Genomic DNA, 14238 nt, shown 5'->3' with positions numbered 1-14238 from the left:
ATCTTATAAGGTAAACATTTAATTTGGTTAAAAACTTGTTGTAATTTTTAGTTAGGTCTCGCCAGCAAAATCCAATCATAAATATTTTGTATTATAACTAATAATTGAAAATTATTTGATTATTAGACAAAAATATGAAACAATTTCGCAAAATACGTCGAAGGAAAAATTGTGACATTTACTACTATTTCTATTTGGACGAAAAAACTTTCAATTATAGTTTTTTTTCTTAAATAAATAATATGCGCAGTATACACCTAAGTCAGTAATTAATTATACTTTGTCATTATCGAACGTTATTATCGCCATCGGTACACGGTGCAACGTGCGCATGTGTGTTACAACATGGACACTAAACACAAACACACTATGTACTTCAATTTTGGTCTCATTTTTTTTTCATTATAGTTATTTAATAAGCATTTGGTCCAATGCTGAACTACATTCTATATCTATCTCAGAATAAATTGCTACTACTACGTAGCGAATTTCAGTATTCTCATTGTCTAAGAATTGAGAATATCCTTCAGAGAATATCTCGATTGACGATTATGTTTAGCATCCCCGCCAATAGATGGTATTAGTATCATCGAGAAAAAAAATTTACGGTAAAGCAGTACATTTCAATTTTCAAGGTTTATCTTTAACAATAGATGGCAGTAGTATTGAAACAACGTGGTATCAAAAATTTTTTACATTCACACATCAAAATCAGCTGTGAACATCAGCATGGCTGTTTCAATATCCACAAAATAAAATTGTTTTTGCTATAAAATCATACAATAAAAAATAGAAAAGTGTAGTTATAGTTGAGAAACCGTGTAAAATATTCAGTTGTATCTTGGCGAGCTATCGGTGTTGATGTTGACTAAAAGTGTTGCGTCATGACAGAATAGCCCCTCACTGACAAATAAATACAATAAAAATTGCTCACGAGAGATTACGGCAAACAGGGAGCATTTCCATTTCGCTCGTTTAACGTGTCTGTCTAGTAATTCGCTAATGTGATAAAGTGTGCTAACATTAATAAAATGAGCAGCGTCCGATTAAGCTTTGTTTCCGTCGGAAGGATTGCTGTTAGGAGAAATTCGCAGTTGACATCAGGTGAGTGGGTGATCATTGTTTTTCTATTGAACTGGCGTTGTTCCAAAATCGTATAAGTAGCGTACATCGCAGTACAGTAAGTTTACACGCGCTAAAGTACTGTTTGATAACAATACGTCATGCACCACTCGTTGTTTGCCCCGACAAACGTGATCTGAACTCCCTGCATCAGGCCGTGTTCACAACAAGGTCATTAACATTTAAATTGTATAATCGGAGGTTTGACATTGGTTCGCGAGGTCCTTTTTTTTGTTTATGCTGTTTGGAATTTGATTAGTAGAATTAGTTATTCAAATGAATACGTAAAATTCCAAACATTATTAACGTTTTAAAGTATTGAAAATTAGCAGTAAACAGCTTTTAATATTTGCATAAAAAATTATATTATAATCCCAACTGATAAATTACTTAAAACTTCAAATAAAGAAACAAATATCTGACAGCATCATTTTAAGCATGTTGGATCTTAAGGTCTTGGCTTGGATTCTTTGCTCAAAAGATATTCTGGATCAGCTCAAAAAATTGTCTATCCCCACATTCCTCAGATTGCATGTAAAGCTTTTGGTAATATTTATTACTGCAGCACTGAAATATTAATAGGCTTAGTGTGATAAACATTAATTACAAATATTGTCAGAAAAATATATAAATATAATAAATGAAAACTAAAAAATGGTATTAGAAATATATTATAATCAAACTGGGCTATTAGCTACTAATAAAAACTTTATTTCATAAATCTTGTAGAATAGTTTAGTACGAACAATGTTTTATCATTAATCTCCTTCACTATATTTTTCCAACATCTTCAATCTTTATTTTCCTTTTCCCATCTTCCAGTGAAAAGTTCTGATTGATCAAAGGGAAAGTGCAGGAAAACCAGTAATTTTTTATTAACCAGTCTTATAAGAGTTGGTATTGCTTCTACTGAAGATGAAAGTTACTGCTAATATCATGGCATGGCTATAAATGGTAGAAAATCATGACATATCATATACTCTTCATAACAGTTACTCATTGATAGGCCATAGACACTATATAGCTCTCTCAAGCAGCAATTCCTAAATAGTGGATTGCAGAACCCTGGATTTCTGTGGAAGTGACTTAGGGTACACACACTGCTCCACAGAGGAACATTGTATTTCTTTGCTAAGCTAATTGTTGTGCAATACTTATTATAATTATTTTAATTTATAATTTATTCTTTCTTTGAAGCTTGTTAACATTAATGTATTCAAACTAAAAAGTAAGCACTTTAGTTATCAAAGTAGGTAGAGTTCACCAAAAAGAGTATGATCAATTCGGGTTCCAAGGCCAAATAAAATTGGGAAGTTGGGCTTTAGTTCTGTTCTTCTAGCTAAATGAAAGTTGTTGCTAAATATACACTAGATTTCTATTAAGTGGGTAATGAGTATCTAATACCAATGCGCAACAATTTAAAGTGGACCATGAACTACTTCATTACATAAATTCAATACCTAATTAGTAATTACCTTTGTGTGATTCAAAACAATTATTAAATTAGTACAAACTACATCTATTATTCATTCGCTTATGAAATTTGTTAGCTGCAGTTTCAGTTATAATGCTAGAAGTTCCTACTACTTTGTATGCATATATTTAATTTTATTTATTAATGCACAAAAAAAGACGTACTTGAAAGAAGAACCTTAAAAATTAGGATGCAAAAAGCGACCTTATTGCTTAGTAGCAATCTCTACCTAAGGTGATGTTAGGTAGATAATTTGATTTATGTAATCTTATCTCGTGTTGCCAGTGATGACCTATGGCTCTGAAACATGGTCGTTAACTATGGGCCTCATAAGAAGGCTTAGAGTCACTCAGCGGGCGATGGAGAGAGCTATGCTCGGAGTATCTCTACGCGATCGAATCAGAAATGTGGAGATTCGTAGAAGAACCAAAGTTACCGACATAGCTCAACGAGTCGCGAAGCTTAAGTGGCAATGGGCCGGGCACATAGTTCGGAGAAAGGATGGACGTTGGGGTCCCAAGGTGCTGGAATGGCAGCCCCGTACTGGTAAGCGCAGCGTTGGTCGACCCCCAACGAGGTGGACAGACGACATTAAGCGCGTCGCAGGTAGCCGTTGGATCCAAGCGGCTCAGAATCGTGGAACTTGGAACTCCCTACAAAAGACCTATGTCCAGCAGTGGACGTCTATCGGTTGATGTGATGATGATGAATCTTATCTCATAAGAATGTTTGTCCTTCATCAACACCCTAGAAAGATTTCTTTTAAAAGCACTTTCATCATTTCAAAAAACTTTCATATAAATCCAAAACCCTGGTTCTTCTGGTTTGCTCTTTCAAACGAATCTGCTTAATTTGAAAAATATTGGACCCTAGTAATAGAGACTTAACGTAATTTAAAAATTTGCCTGTAAAATTCCCTGTGTAAAATTCACAAGGGTGTTTTAAGGTTAACCAATCTTCTACACTACATCTTTAAACCTTCTCATTTGAGAGGAGACCTATACCCTGTTGTGTGTAAAGGGTGTGTTATGATGATGATGATGAAGAAAGTGTTTTTTTTATTAATACAAACAGACACTTCAACATTATTTATTTGTATCGAGGGTGATTTGTATATATTATTTATTCAAACAAGTTTAATTAGAAAATTAGGCAGAACGAATGAATAAAATAATTTATTTACAATAAGTATTATGTACTCTTGTAGGATTAATTCATATTGATATGAAGGTGAGTAATATTCCAATAAGTAAATAATGAAAAATGATCCTAAAGAAAAGGCAGATATAAGGAATGACATAAGAAAACCACCCACAATGGTTGTTTAAAAAAAATGTACACAAAAAATTTGCCTGGTGATAGAAGGACAGGCAGACAGACACATGGAAGGATGGACAGCGGAGTCTTAGTAAACATGTCCTGATTTATTCTTTGGGTACGGAACCCCAAAATACGGACAAACTTTCGTATTTCTAATATTAGTATGAAAAAAGAACCTACGTACTATTAGATACGTAAGTAAAGAAAAAATACCGAATTCGGATCGGTCCATCCGTGACCGTCGCTTCGTAACTCGCGAAAATACTCGTAACTATTCATAACAAACTAATATAAAAACTGGCATATATAACAAAAGCACTCGAATGTTCTGCTATACAGCCTACTGCTTCAGATAAGTGTCGAGTTACTTCACCGCTTTCACTTTCATGAGACGCCAGATTCCAGCTTAGCTGTTAGTTAGGCCCTGAGCACACGCTGCGAAGGCAGTAGCTAAATTTTAAATTGACTGTGAGATGGTGATGACAAAAAAAACGCCAAATTTGTTGTGGCCTGTTCTTAGACCAGGACGCGTTTGGAACCCTGCTAGATTTAGTTTTTAATAACGAATTTAGTGGTCACGATCACCTCCCAATAATGAATGGTTATTCGATATATATGAAATCTTCATAAGTGACTGTGATAAGTCTACATACATAAAACCTTTTTGAATTTGAATTTACACTAAAACACCAGCCGATCTACAAGGCTAGGAGACAAAAATTAAATCCCCCGCTTTTATCCCCTGACAAGGGGTAAAATTTACATGTCCACCTGATGAAGCGAGGCAACAGGAGAAGTTTACCCCCGTTTATTATTAATACACTTATATGCAGTGCTTTAAAAGTTGATAAAACTGGGAGAAGATACAATTTGTCATTTCCCCGGTTAGAAAAATCCAATCCCAACCCAGTAGAAGAAATGCCACCCGACGCGTGTTTGTTTAATCAACTGAAATTGTATTTTCGTAGCTAGAATCACACTCGCGTCAAATGTTTTACAGTCATTCTAGAAGAAGGTACCAACATGTCAGTCTGTAAAGCAATGCTTTGCAGAGGGTGGTATTATTCTATGCATTACTAGGGCACTCAACTGCCCACTGCCCACTCTGGGTCAAATACGCAATACGGTATCTCAACCTCATCGACAGTATTCCGCAAGGGATCCCCCCCTAGACGTCTTCAGACCGGTTCGGTAGCCGATACAATGCATGCTCTAAACCTGTTCATACCGCCCCGATTACCCTGTCACCGAACAGCTAAAAAACCTCTAAATCCGTAACTAAGCAAATTTTAAATTAAGACCAGTATTCAATTGAAAGTCAAGCGTTCTAACCACCGAATCAATGAGGCTGTGCGTGCACCTTCTAAAGTATAGTGTTTGCTTCTCCCCTTATATATATGCGAATACAGACAGTCATTTCGGACGCAATTAAATTGCCCACTGCTCTAACATGTCGGTCGTTTATTGCGAAACGAATACAGATAGAATGTACGAAAGCTTCAGGTAGGTAATAAGCTTTTGGATTTTTAAGAAGAAAGCACGAATTGCCTTGTATCTTGCGCATTTGGTTACCTGGAAGAGATCGCTTTTAGTGATAACATCGCCAAATTGTACTCTGTCTAATTTGCTTAATGTCTGTGTTACTAAAAGTTTATTAATTCATTCAAGAAATTTATCCGATATCCGCTGCCACCCAACCTTTGTCCGATTTAAGATCGTAAGATGTATGGAGTCCTTAAAGATGTAAAGCGTACTTGGACTTTCCTAAGACTGGTTACGTAACCCTTGGCTAAGCTTATAGCTTGGCATATTCTTTGCTTTCCAATAAGGCTGACAACTGCAAAACGAGAATAGGAAACTTTTTTTATCGGCCGGATCTGTTGGTTTTAAATTAAATTATGTGGTTTAACATTAAGGTTTATTCGATTTGGTGAACTAAGGTATTGGTTCATGCCGACATTGTTTTGATTCCAAAGTAAAGTCGGCTAAGCATGCTTTATGACCATTTTTTACCATTACGTAAAAAATTTAAACGATTCGTGAGAGTTAACTTCACAGCGCTCACCGTTGCGCCAGGGAGGACGTCAAAAGATTTTAGACGTCAAAAAACCGCCAGTTTCTGTTAATCTCAAAAGTAACATTCTCATAGCCGGTATCCACTTTCGGCAGTGATAGCCTAGTGGGTAAGCCTTCGGCGTTCCTTTCGGGGGACTGAGTTCGATCCCCAGCACGCTCCTCTAACTTTTCGGAGTTAGGTGCGTTTTTGATGTAAGCAATTTTAATATCACTCGGTGTATGTTCGACGGCCGATTGGCGCAGTGGGCAGCGACCCTGCTTTCTGACTCCAAGGCCGTGGGTTCGATTCCCACAACTGGACAATATTTGTGTGATGAACATGAATGTTTTTCAGTGTCTGGGTGTTTATCCATATATTATAAGTATTTATGTATATTATTCATAAAAAATATTCATCAGTTATTTTAGTACCCATAACACAAGCTACGCTTACTTTGGGACTAGATGGCGATGTATGTATTATCGTAGTATATTTATTTATTTATTTATATCACTGGCTTTAACGGTGAGTTGGGAATTGAGTTCTTTAATCGGGAGGAAATCTGCACTCGCTTGTAAATTTAATCACGATTAAAGCGATCAACGGCGTACGTACTTGTATCTTACATAGAAAAAACGAGTAAGATACGTAGGTAGAGCCTTACGCAGCTTGAGCCTTTTGCAAATGTTTTTTTTAATCTTATTTATTTAAAGGGGTGTGGTCACAACGTGACTATGTCGCCCCTATGGAAGCCAAACATTACAAAAAAGAAGGAATTAATTTACCTACTTGCCGCTTTAAAGCTAATGTGCAAAAAGCATAAGGCATTATTTACAACGGCCAGTGATGCATACCTTAGGTATAGGTTAGAAATCACAATCGTTTAGTTTTAAACTCCCTTCCCAAAACTAAGTATTTTGATAGAAATTGTGTTATCATGTTTATTAAAGTATATAATAAAATATCTAATTATATGAAATCATGAGCAATTAATCAATTTAAAACTAAATTATTGAAATGGCTTAATATGTATAATTTTTATGATATGAAAGAATTCAAATTTAATAATCCCTATCCCTACTATCCCTATCCCTATTTCCCTACTAATATTATAAATGTGAATTTAAGTTTGTTTGTTACGCTTTCACGCAAAAAATACTAAACCGATCATCGTGAAACTTTGTACACATATTTCTGAAGGTATTAGACTTAATATAGGATGAAATTTATCCAGAAATTAAGCTCAGTTCATTTGAAAGAGGGGTAGAAGGTGTTTGACGATTTTACACCATAACGCCGTCAAATGATAACCGATTTAAATAATAACTTTTGTACTTTAGAATTTATAATGTCCGTTTAATTGTGCCCAAATTTCGTGTAGATCTGATGAATCTGATTGGAGATCGAGGACACAACTCCTCAGCGGGTGCCAACCCGTCATCCAAGGCTTAGTTATCCTAAATACATACAGTGCGTAGAATTACACCTAAATAGAATGCCACATGTCTTTCGAAAAACAAAAACAAACGCAGACGAAGTCGCGGGATTACAGCCAGTGACGTATAATTTGGTTATAATTACATTAAAATTTAATTAATCATATTAGGATAATGTATATTCCTAGACTATAACATGTAATAAATTTGACAAAAAGTATTGTTCACTGTTGTAGAATTTATTGTGCGTTTTTATATCTTTTACCTACTGCAACGGTGAAGGAAAACATCGTGAGCGAACCTGCATGCCTGGGAGTTTTCCATAATGCTCTCAAAGGCGTGTGGAGTCCACCAATCCACACTGGACTAGCGTGGTGGACTACGACCCAAACGCTTCTCATTCTGAGAGGAGACTTGTGACCTATAGTGGATGATTTTGATCCACTTTTAAAAATATCCCGTATTTACACAGTACGAAGCAAAAGGTACCACGAAGCCGTCAATTTAAACTTACTGCAGCATCAAGAAGTCATGAAGTTTCCCAACAAATACTAAACCTATATACCTAGTCTAAAGTGCAAACGAACAAAGAAACTTCGCGTTGCAAAGCTTTCGCTTCTCGAATCGCGAGTGCGTAATGAGTTTGTGATGGCATCAATTTTGATAATCGCCTTCACTTGAACTAAGTGACTCTTGCGGTGAGCATTAATCCAGACATCTAAGAAAGCGCTTCATCATCATATCTATATATATATACTACGACAACACCCATCGCCATCTAGCCCCAAATTAAGCGTAGCTTGGTGTTATGGGTACTAAGATGACTGATGAATATTTTATTGAATAAGATACATACTTATAATATACATATAAACAGCCAGACACACTGAAAAATTCATCACACAAACATTTTCCAGCTGTGGGAATCGAACTCACGGCCTTGGACTCTGGAAGCAGGGTCGCTGCCCACTGCGTCAATCGGCCGTCAAATGATCATCTTTACCGACTGACTGACTTTTCTTCTTCTGCACGCGGACCGGCATGAGACAAAAATTATATCCCGCGAATTTATTTCTTATAGTGATTATTGATAGACCAAACAGATCTTAATTCGATGGTGGTTCATTGGCACGGTTAAGATAACTCAAACCCAATAAATGGTACATAGAAACAGCCTTTCCTGCACCTTTGAACGCCTGCGTCCATCAATACCCTGAGCCAGTAATAGCAACATATTATATCAATGCCATGACCTATGTACACTGTGCATTGCAACGTCAGCTTTGCTATTCTTCGAGCTTAAGCTGCAATATGAAAATTTAGCTTAATTTGCTATACTGCGCGAAAAGCAGGAGAATCTGTATGGTGTAATTTATAATCCTTATACTCCACACCAAACAGATCTTTAGCAATGTACCCTCTACGCACGTTTCGCTCCGAAATCGGAGCATCCTTATGAGATGTTAACTTTGCAGTGAATAATTGTTAAAAATTAATATATATAGTACTAGCTTTTGCCCACGACTTCGTCTGCGTTTGATTTTGATGTGGCATTCAATTTAGTTGTAAGCCTAAAAAAAATTAAAGTATTCAGGAGTTGTGGTGTAAAATCGTCAAACACTCAAAGCCCTCTCCCAAAGGAACCGAGCTTAATGTCGGGATAAAAAGTATTCTATATTACTTCTAACACTTCCAAGAATAGTTTTTGCGTGAAAGCGTAACAAACAAACTTACATTGGCAAGTGCAGAAGGCAAGGGGAAACCACTGCACTATTCTCCCAAGAAAGTCATCATGAAAAAGGGAATTAATAAGTTAAGCGTGCCACAACCCTTAAATGACGACCACGACCGCTCTGACAAGAGCGAACCGACTGAGAAGAAGATTATGGATTTCCGCAAAGTAACGTCTGCTTCTAACCAATAGCTTAGGCTGTCTTACTGAAAATGAGAAAGTTTGAATGTTACGAGAAGCGAACAAGACATTTTAGTAAAATTTGCATGCACTGCTAAGAATAAAAACAAATGTTATGTAATATTGATAAAATGTGTCTGGTCCGAACCACTATCTGATAAACAATCAAACCCTGATTAGCTTGTGTTTTCGTCGGAATTATGTTAAAAATGTTTTCTTTGTAAGAAAGCAGAATACTGAAACGCATACTGACCATCAGTATGCGTTTCAGTTTCAGTATTTCTCACCTGCACAGATAGCATGGACAATTATATCCGGGGAAAGGATAAAAATGTATCTTCTCCCCAACCTTTATCAATGCTCATAGCATTGGCGCACAAGTCGAAATAATATCCAAATAATATATATGTGTAATAATAAACGGGGGTAAACCTATTTCTTGTTAGCGTGCTTTAGCAGGTGGACTATATCCCCTGGGAGGGGATTTAAAGGCAGACACCTAGAAGAAGCCGGCAAGTAACTCAGCAGTTGCTCTTTCGCAGACGCGTTATTTCAATTGTAAAAGCATTTCAGGGCCACGTCAAAATTAACTGTACTAATGTTATAAATGCGAAAGTGTCTGTCTGTATGTTGTTACCTATGTTCAGACCAGTCGTTGGACCGATCTTGATGAGACACTGTTTGAATCACTGCATGCAACTTATCTTTTCTGAACTTAACTTTTCTTAAGTTAGGAGTAACACATTGTGAGGAAACCTTTTTAAACTAAGATTTTCGTGGTATAGTTCAACGAAATATCGACAAATCCATAAATATTATCGTGGTATGTACCCGTTGAACTATATTTAAGAAGTGAGGAGACCTGTATGCCAGAAAGCTCTCCATAATATTCTCGAATGCGTTTGAAGCCCACCGAATCGCACTTGGTCAGCGCGTTAGATTAGAACCGTTTGTTGGGAGAAGAACCGTGTCCTGTAGCCAAAATGGGTAGATATGACTGACTATATTTTGACGGAGCGTGAAAAGGATCGTTTTGTAAGGCGGCCACAATTTCCTTTTTCGCATTACATTAAGTGCAGATCCAAAGTTATTATGTCAAGGTGCTGTTTTGCAATCCGGTTGTTGATGTGGTTTTTTTTCATTGCCTTGCAGCCAGTACCTTATATGTGTTGATACTAAAGCCTGTTCTCTGCTCCGCCGAGGACACGGTCACGATTGGGAAATTACAAAGTTTTTATTAGCCTTTTTGAGTTTTTTATACGCACGTCTCAGATTTTGAGGACACGCCCCCTTATAAAGTTTAGCCGACTCAAAAAGGCCATCCGCAAAATGTTACCGAACGATACTTGCTTTGTTGTACATTCAACTAAATGTCATTGAATGTGGTATTTTTCAGAGATTTTTTATTTATGGGACAACGCAGAGTACCCTAGCCAGGAAAAACGATAATACTATTTTTATGAAGCATTCGGTTTTTTGCTTAAAGATGGTTAAAGTTAAGGTGCGCTTTAAGTACGGGAAATCGTGGCAAAAGCTGGTATAATACCTATAATAGGCATGATGACTTATTTTCCATAACTGCCCTATGATGTTTGGAAGTATCTACTACACGCGATTTTTTTTTTGTAAAAATTGATATAAATTGCAAACTATATTTAAAATAAAATATTACCCGCAAAAACGCCGGGTGTCATAGCCGTACTCGTGACGTAGGACGAGCTTTATTAAGTCACTTTTGACTTGCTAAAGATTATTGATTTTGGTATTGATAACAAATAACTAAGCAACTGATATTTAAAATCGCAAAATACGCAGACATTTTCGAAGTTCGTTACATAGACGCGACGTCATAATTTTGAATTCGGCGTTTTACCTGTCATATTGGATCGTTAGATTTTGCAGTTTTTTTTTATTGAAAATATGTACCAATCTCACATCGATTGTAAATAAAAATACTTCATTGATTATTCATGAATCATATATTATGATTAGATAGATACCATATTTGGGCGATTGTTTATAATATAATTACCTACCGACAAATGCATATTTTAAAGTCGATTAGTTTTATTGTCTACAAAGTCGTGAATAAACACACATTGAAGAAAGTAGGTCGTTGAGATCGTTGGAAACAATGCGGTGCAGTGTCCAAGGATTGTCATTGTCTGCACACAATAATTGATTAGGGAGAGCCACGGTGAAGACAAAGTCCATAAAGTTGATAATCGCCTTTGATCTTTTGCGTAAAGCCGCTGACATTGACAAAATTGCTAAAATTAAAAAAAAACATACAAGTAACTTCGAACCGGCTAACTCATCAACAAGAAGGTAGCTCTTATCTGACTTTTTGTCCGACCTCCTGAAAGGGTAATGTTTTTTTTTTTTTTTTTTTCATAATAATGCGCTAGGTAGGAGCTCGTCTTCACTTTTGGGGGGCCGAGTTCAAATCCCAGCTCGCACCTCTAACTTTTCTAAGTTATGTGCGATTTAATTAATTAAAAATATCACTAGCTTCGACGGTGAAGGAAAACATCGTGAGAAAACCTGCATGCCTGAGAGTTCTACATAATTTTCTCAGGTATTTCTACAGGTATTCTACCAATCCGCACTGGGCTAGCGTGGTGGACTACGGCCTTAACCCCTTCTCATTTTGGGAGTAGACCTCTGTAGTTGGCCGGTAATGGGACGATAAGATCAATTGATCGACCAAGCAGATATCCCACTTGATGGTTAGTGGTAAACCATCGCCTTACACATCCTACCCTGTGTTCATCAACCTGAGTCGTGGGTGTTAAGCCTCAAGTGCCTATAATTACTTCTTAAAAAAGATGACACAAATGATATACACAATTACCGCCCAATCACTTTAATACCTGTTCTAGCTAAAGTTTTCAAAAAAGCGATTTTGAAAGGATTGAAGAAAATTTTTGACTTTAAAAAAATACTAATAACAGAACAATGTTTGTTTTTTGTATTTTTCAAATATAATTTATTCATATCAATTTATCCCAGATAACTTATCGGCTGAATAGTGTAACTAATTAAACATATTAATCCGGCACAATACTTTTTGTTAATAGTAAAATTATTTAATAAATATAAATATTATACATACGCTCTGACCGTGGTAGGTATGTCGAACAGGTACAAGGAAAACCCGTAGCGATTTTCAAATGACAGTGGATTACGTAATTTATCCACAAACTACTTAACAGAGATTGGATTTAAATTTTAAACTCTTCTCATTTTCCTCTAAGACTATTTCAATGATTTTGATGCAGTTTTTTTGCATTAGATTAGTATAATTTCAAAGCAGTATCACTTTCTCAATGACGAGGTGGATGTAGGTTCAATAAAAAAGTTACTTCACTAAATTGCAATTCATTTAGTTGCCAAATTATAAATATACTAAGATAAAGAATGAAAAACCAAATGCTGCAGCGGAGTAACCGAATATATTTCAAATTCTTGTATTTAAAGTTTTTGACCATAGAAAGATTAATAAAATAAGGCGCCACACTACCCCTATACCTAGTACATAACATGTCTAGTCCATACTATCGACTTTAGCGTAATTTTAACATTTTGACGTTGATAGTGACTGACAGACTGTTGTATGACTAATATAAAACGGCCGAGTGCGAGTCGGATTCGCGCACGAAGTGACGCCATTACCATTATCACAAATCATGTCTGTTGTATGAGAGCCCCGTTAAATATTTATTTTATTGTTTTAAAGTTCTTGTTTTTATACCGTCAGCAGAAATACATCATCTGTGAAAATTTCGACTGTCTAACTATCACCGTTCATGAGATACCGCCTGGTGATGGACGTACGGACGGATAGCGGATTCTTAGTAATAGCGTCCCGTTACATTGAGTTTGGGGTATTGAAATGAAAATTTTTCGCTGAGCTTTCATAGGGTTTCATTATTTTTTCATATTCTTCTATTAAGCATGCGAAATTTAAAGTGCACAAAAACAACAACCATTATACATGTGTTAAAAAGAAGATTTTCTAATGATGAAATGTAATTAATTAAATTAATAATTATACAGGTCAATGGTATAGTAATGTCAAATAATAATATTATATTTAATTCGAAGTCAGATAATCGGATATTGAAACACTAAGAGCACCTTGTATTATACGGCATAGTAAATCACTTGATATATATATCAGAAACTTATATATTAGGTTTTTTTTTTTTTAATATTTTTTATAGTATGTAATATTTTATTTGTGTAATCTAGTTCAAGTATTAGTATGTTTTTTTTTTAAATTATGCAAATCCTGCAGTCTTTTATCGTTTTATTGTCCTTATCCTAAGGTTGTCTGAAACAGATCGCTATTAACTTTAAGCAATATCTCTCTGTGTTATTTTTGTCTTCTGTATTTATCTGTGTGCAATAAAAAGGTATAAATAAATAATATAAATGAATAGTAGTTGAACTGTGCTGTCATAGTAATGCTGTTTGCTTTTCCGCAGGTAGCGCACACACGTGCCGAGCGCTGCGGCGTTCGCTGCCGAGGCCGCTGAGCACGTGCGCCGTGCTCTGCAAGAGCCCCACCGAGCAGCCGCCGGGGCCTCCGCACGCCTCCAAAGAAGCCCCGGGAACAGGTAACGTCCAGCCGCCACTGTCGTCGTCGTCAAGTGATAGTCATAACTCTCGGCAGTTGACAATCATCGTCATCATTATTTCAACCAATTGGCGTCCACCAGGTATGCATAAAGCAGATATATAACACAAAAGAGAAAGTTCCCTTTCAATACGAGCTATATAAATTAATTTTGGTAGGCAGTGCTTTTGTGCATGTATGGAGTGCACGCCACTATGAACTTGAATGTACCCTTACAAATGTTGAAGCGCTTTTGCGTATTGAAAGTAGTGTTTAGATAAGAAAGAAAATCTTAAT

At 36.2% G+C, this 14238-nt stretch overlaps 1 protein-coding gene across 2 annotated transcripts in view; it reads left to right on the top strand.

Annotated features, from left to right (window-relative positions):
- The first annotated feature begins 670 nt into the window (after positions 1-670).
- The window catches only part of LOC120632714 (ATP-dependent Clp protease ATP-binding subunit clpX-like, mitochondrial), a 40141-nt gene continuing 26573 nt past the window's right edge, over positions 671-14238 (top strand). Inside the window, exons 1-2 of one of the 2 annotated variants that reach the window (XR_005659148.1) lie at positions 671-1104; positions 13811-13942. Coding sequence is in view for 1 of the 2 variants with exons in the window: in XM_039902691.1 (XP_039758625.1) it covers positions 1032-1104; positions 13811-13942 (205 nt within the window). In the remaining variant the exon portion in view is untranslated. The remainder of the gene's footprint in view (positions 1105-13810; positions 13943-14238) is intronic. The other variant, XM_039902691.1, reaches the window with a different exon arrangement.

Source organism: Pararge aegeria, chromosome 20 (genome assembly GCF_905163445.1).
Source record: "Pararge aegeria chromosome 20, ilParAegt1.1, whole genome shotgun sequence".
NCBI classification, from domain to species: domain Eukaryota; kingdom Metazoa; phylum Arthropoda; class Insecta; order Lepidoptera; family Nymphalidae; genus Pararge; species Pararge aegeria.
Note: the sequence above shows the minus strand (reverse complement) of the source record. Positions and strands in the feature narration are given on the sequence as shown.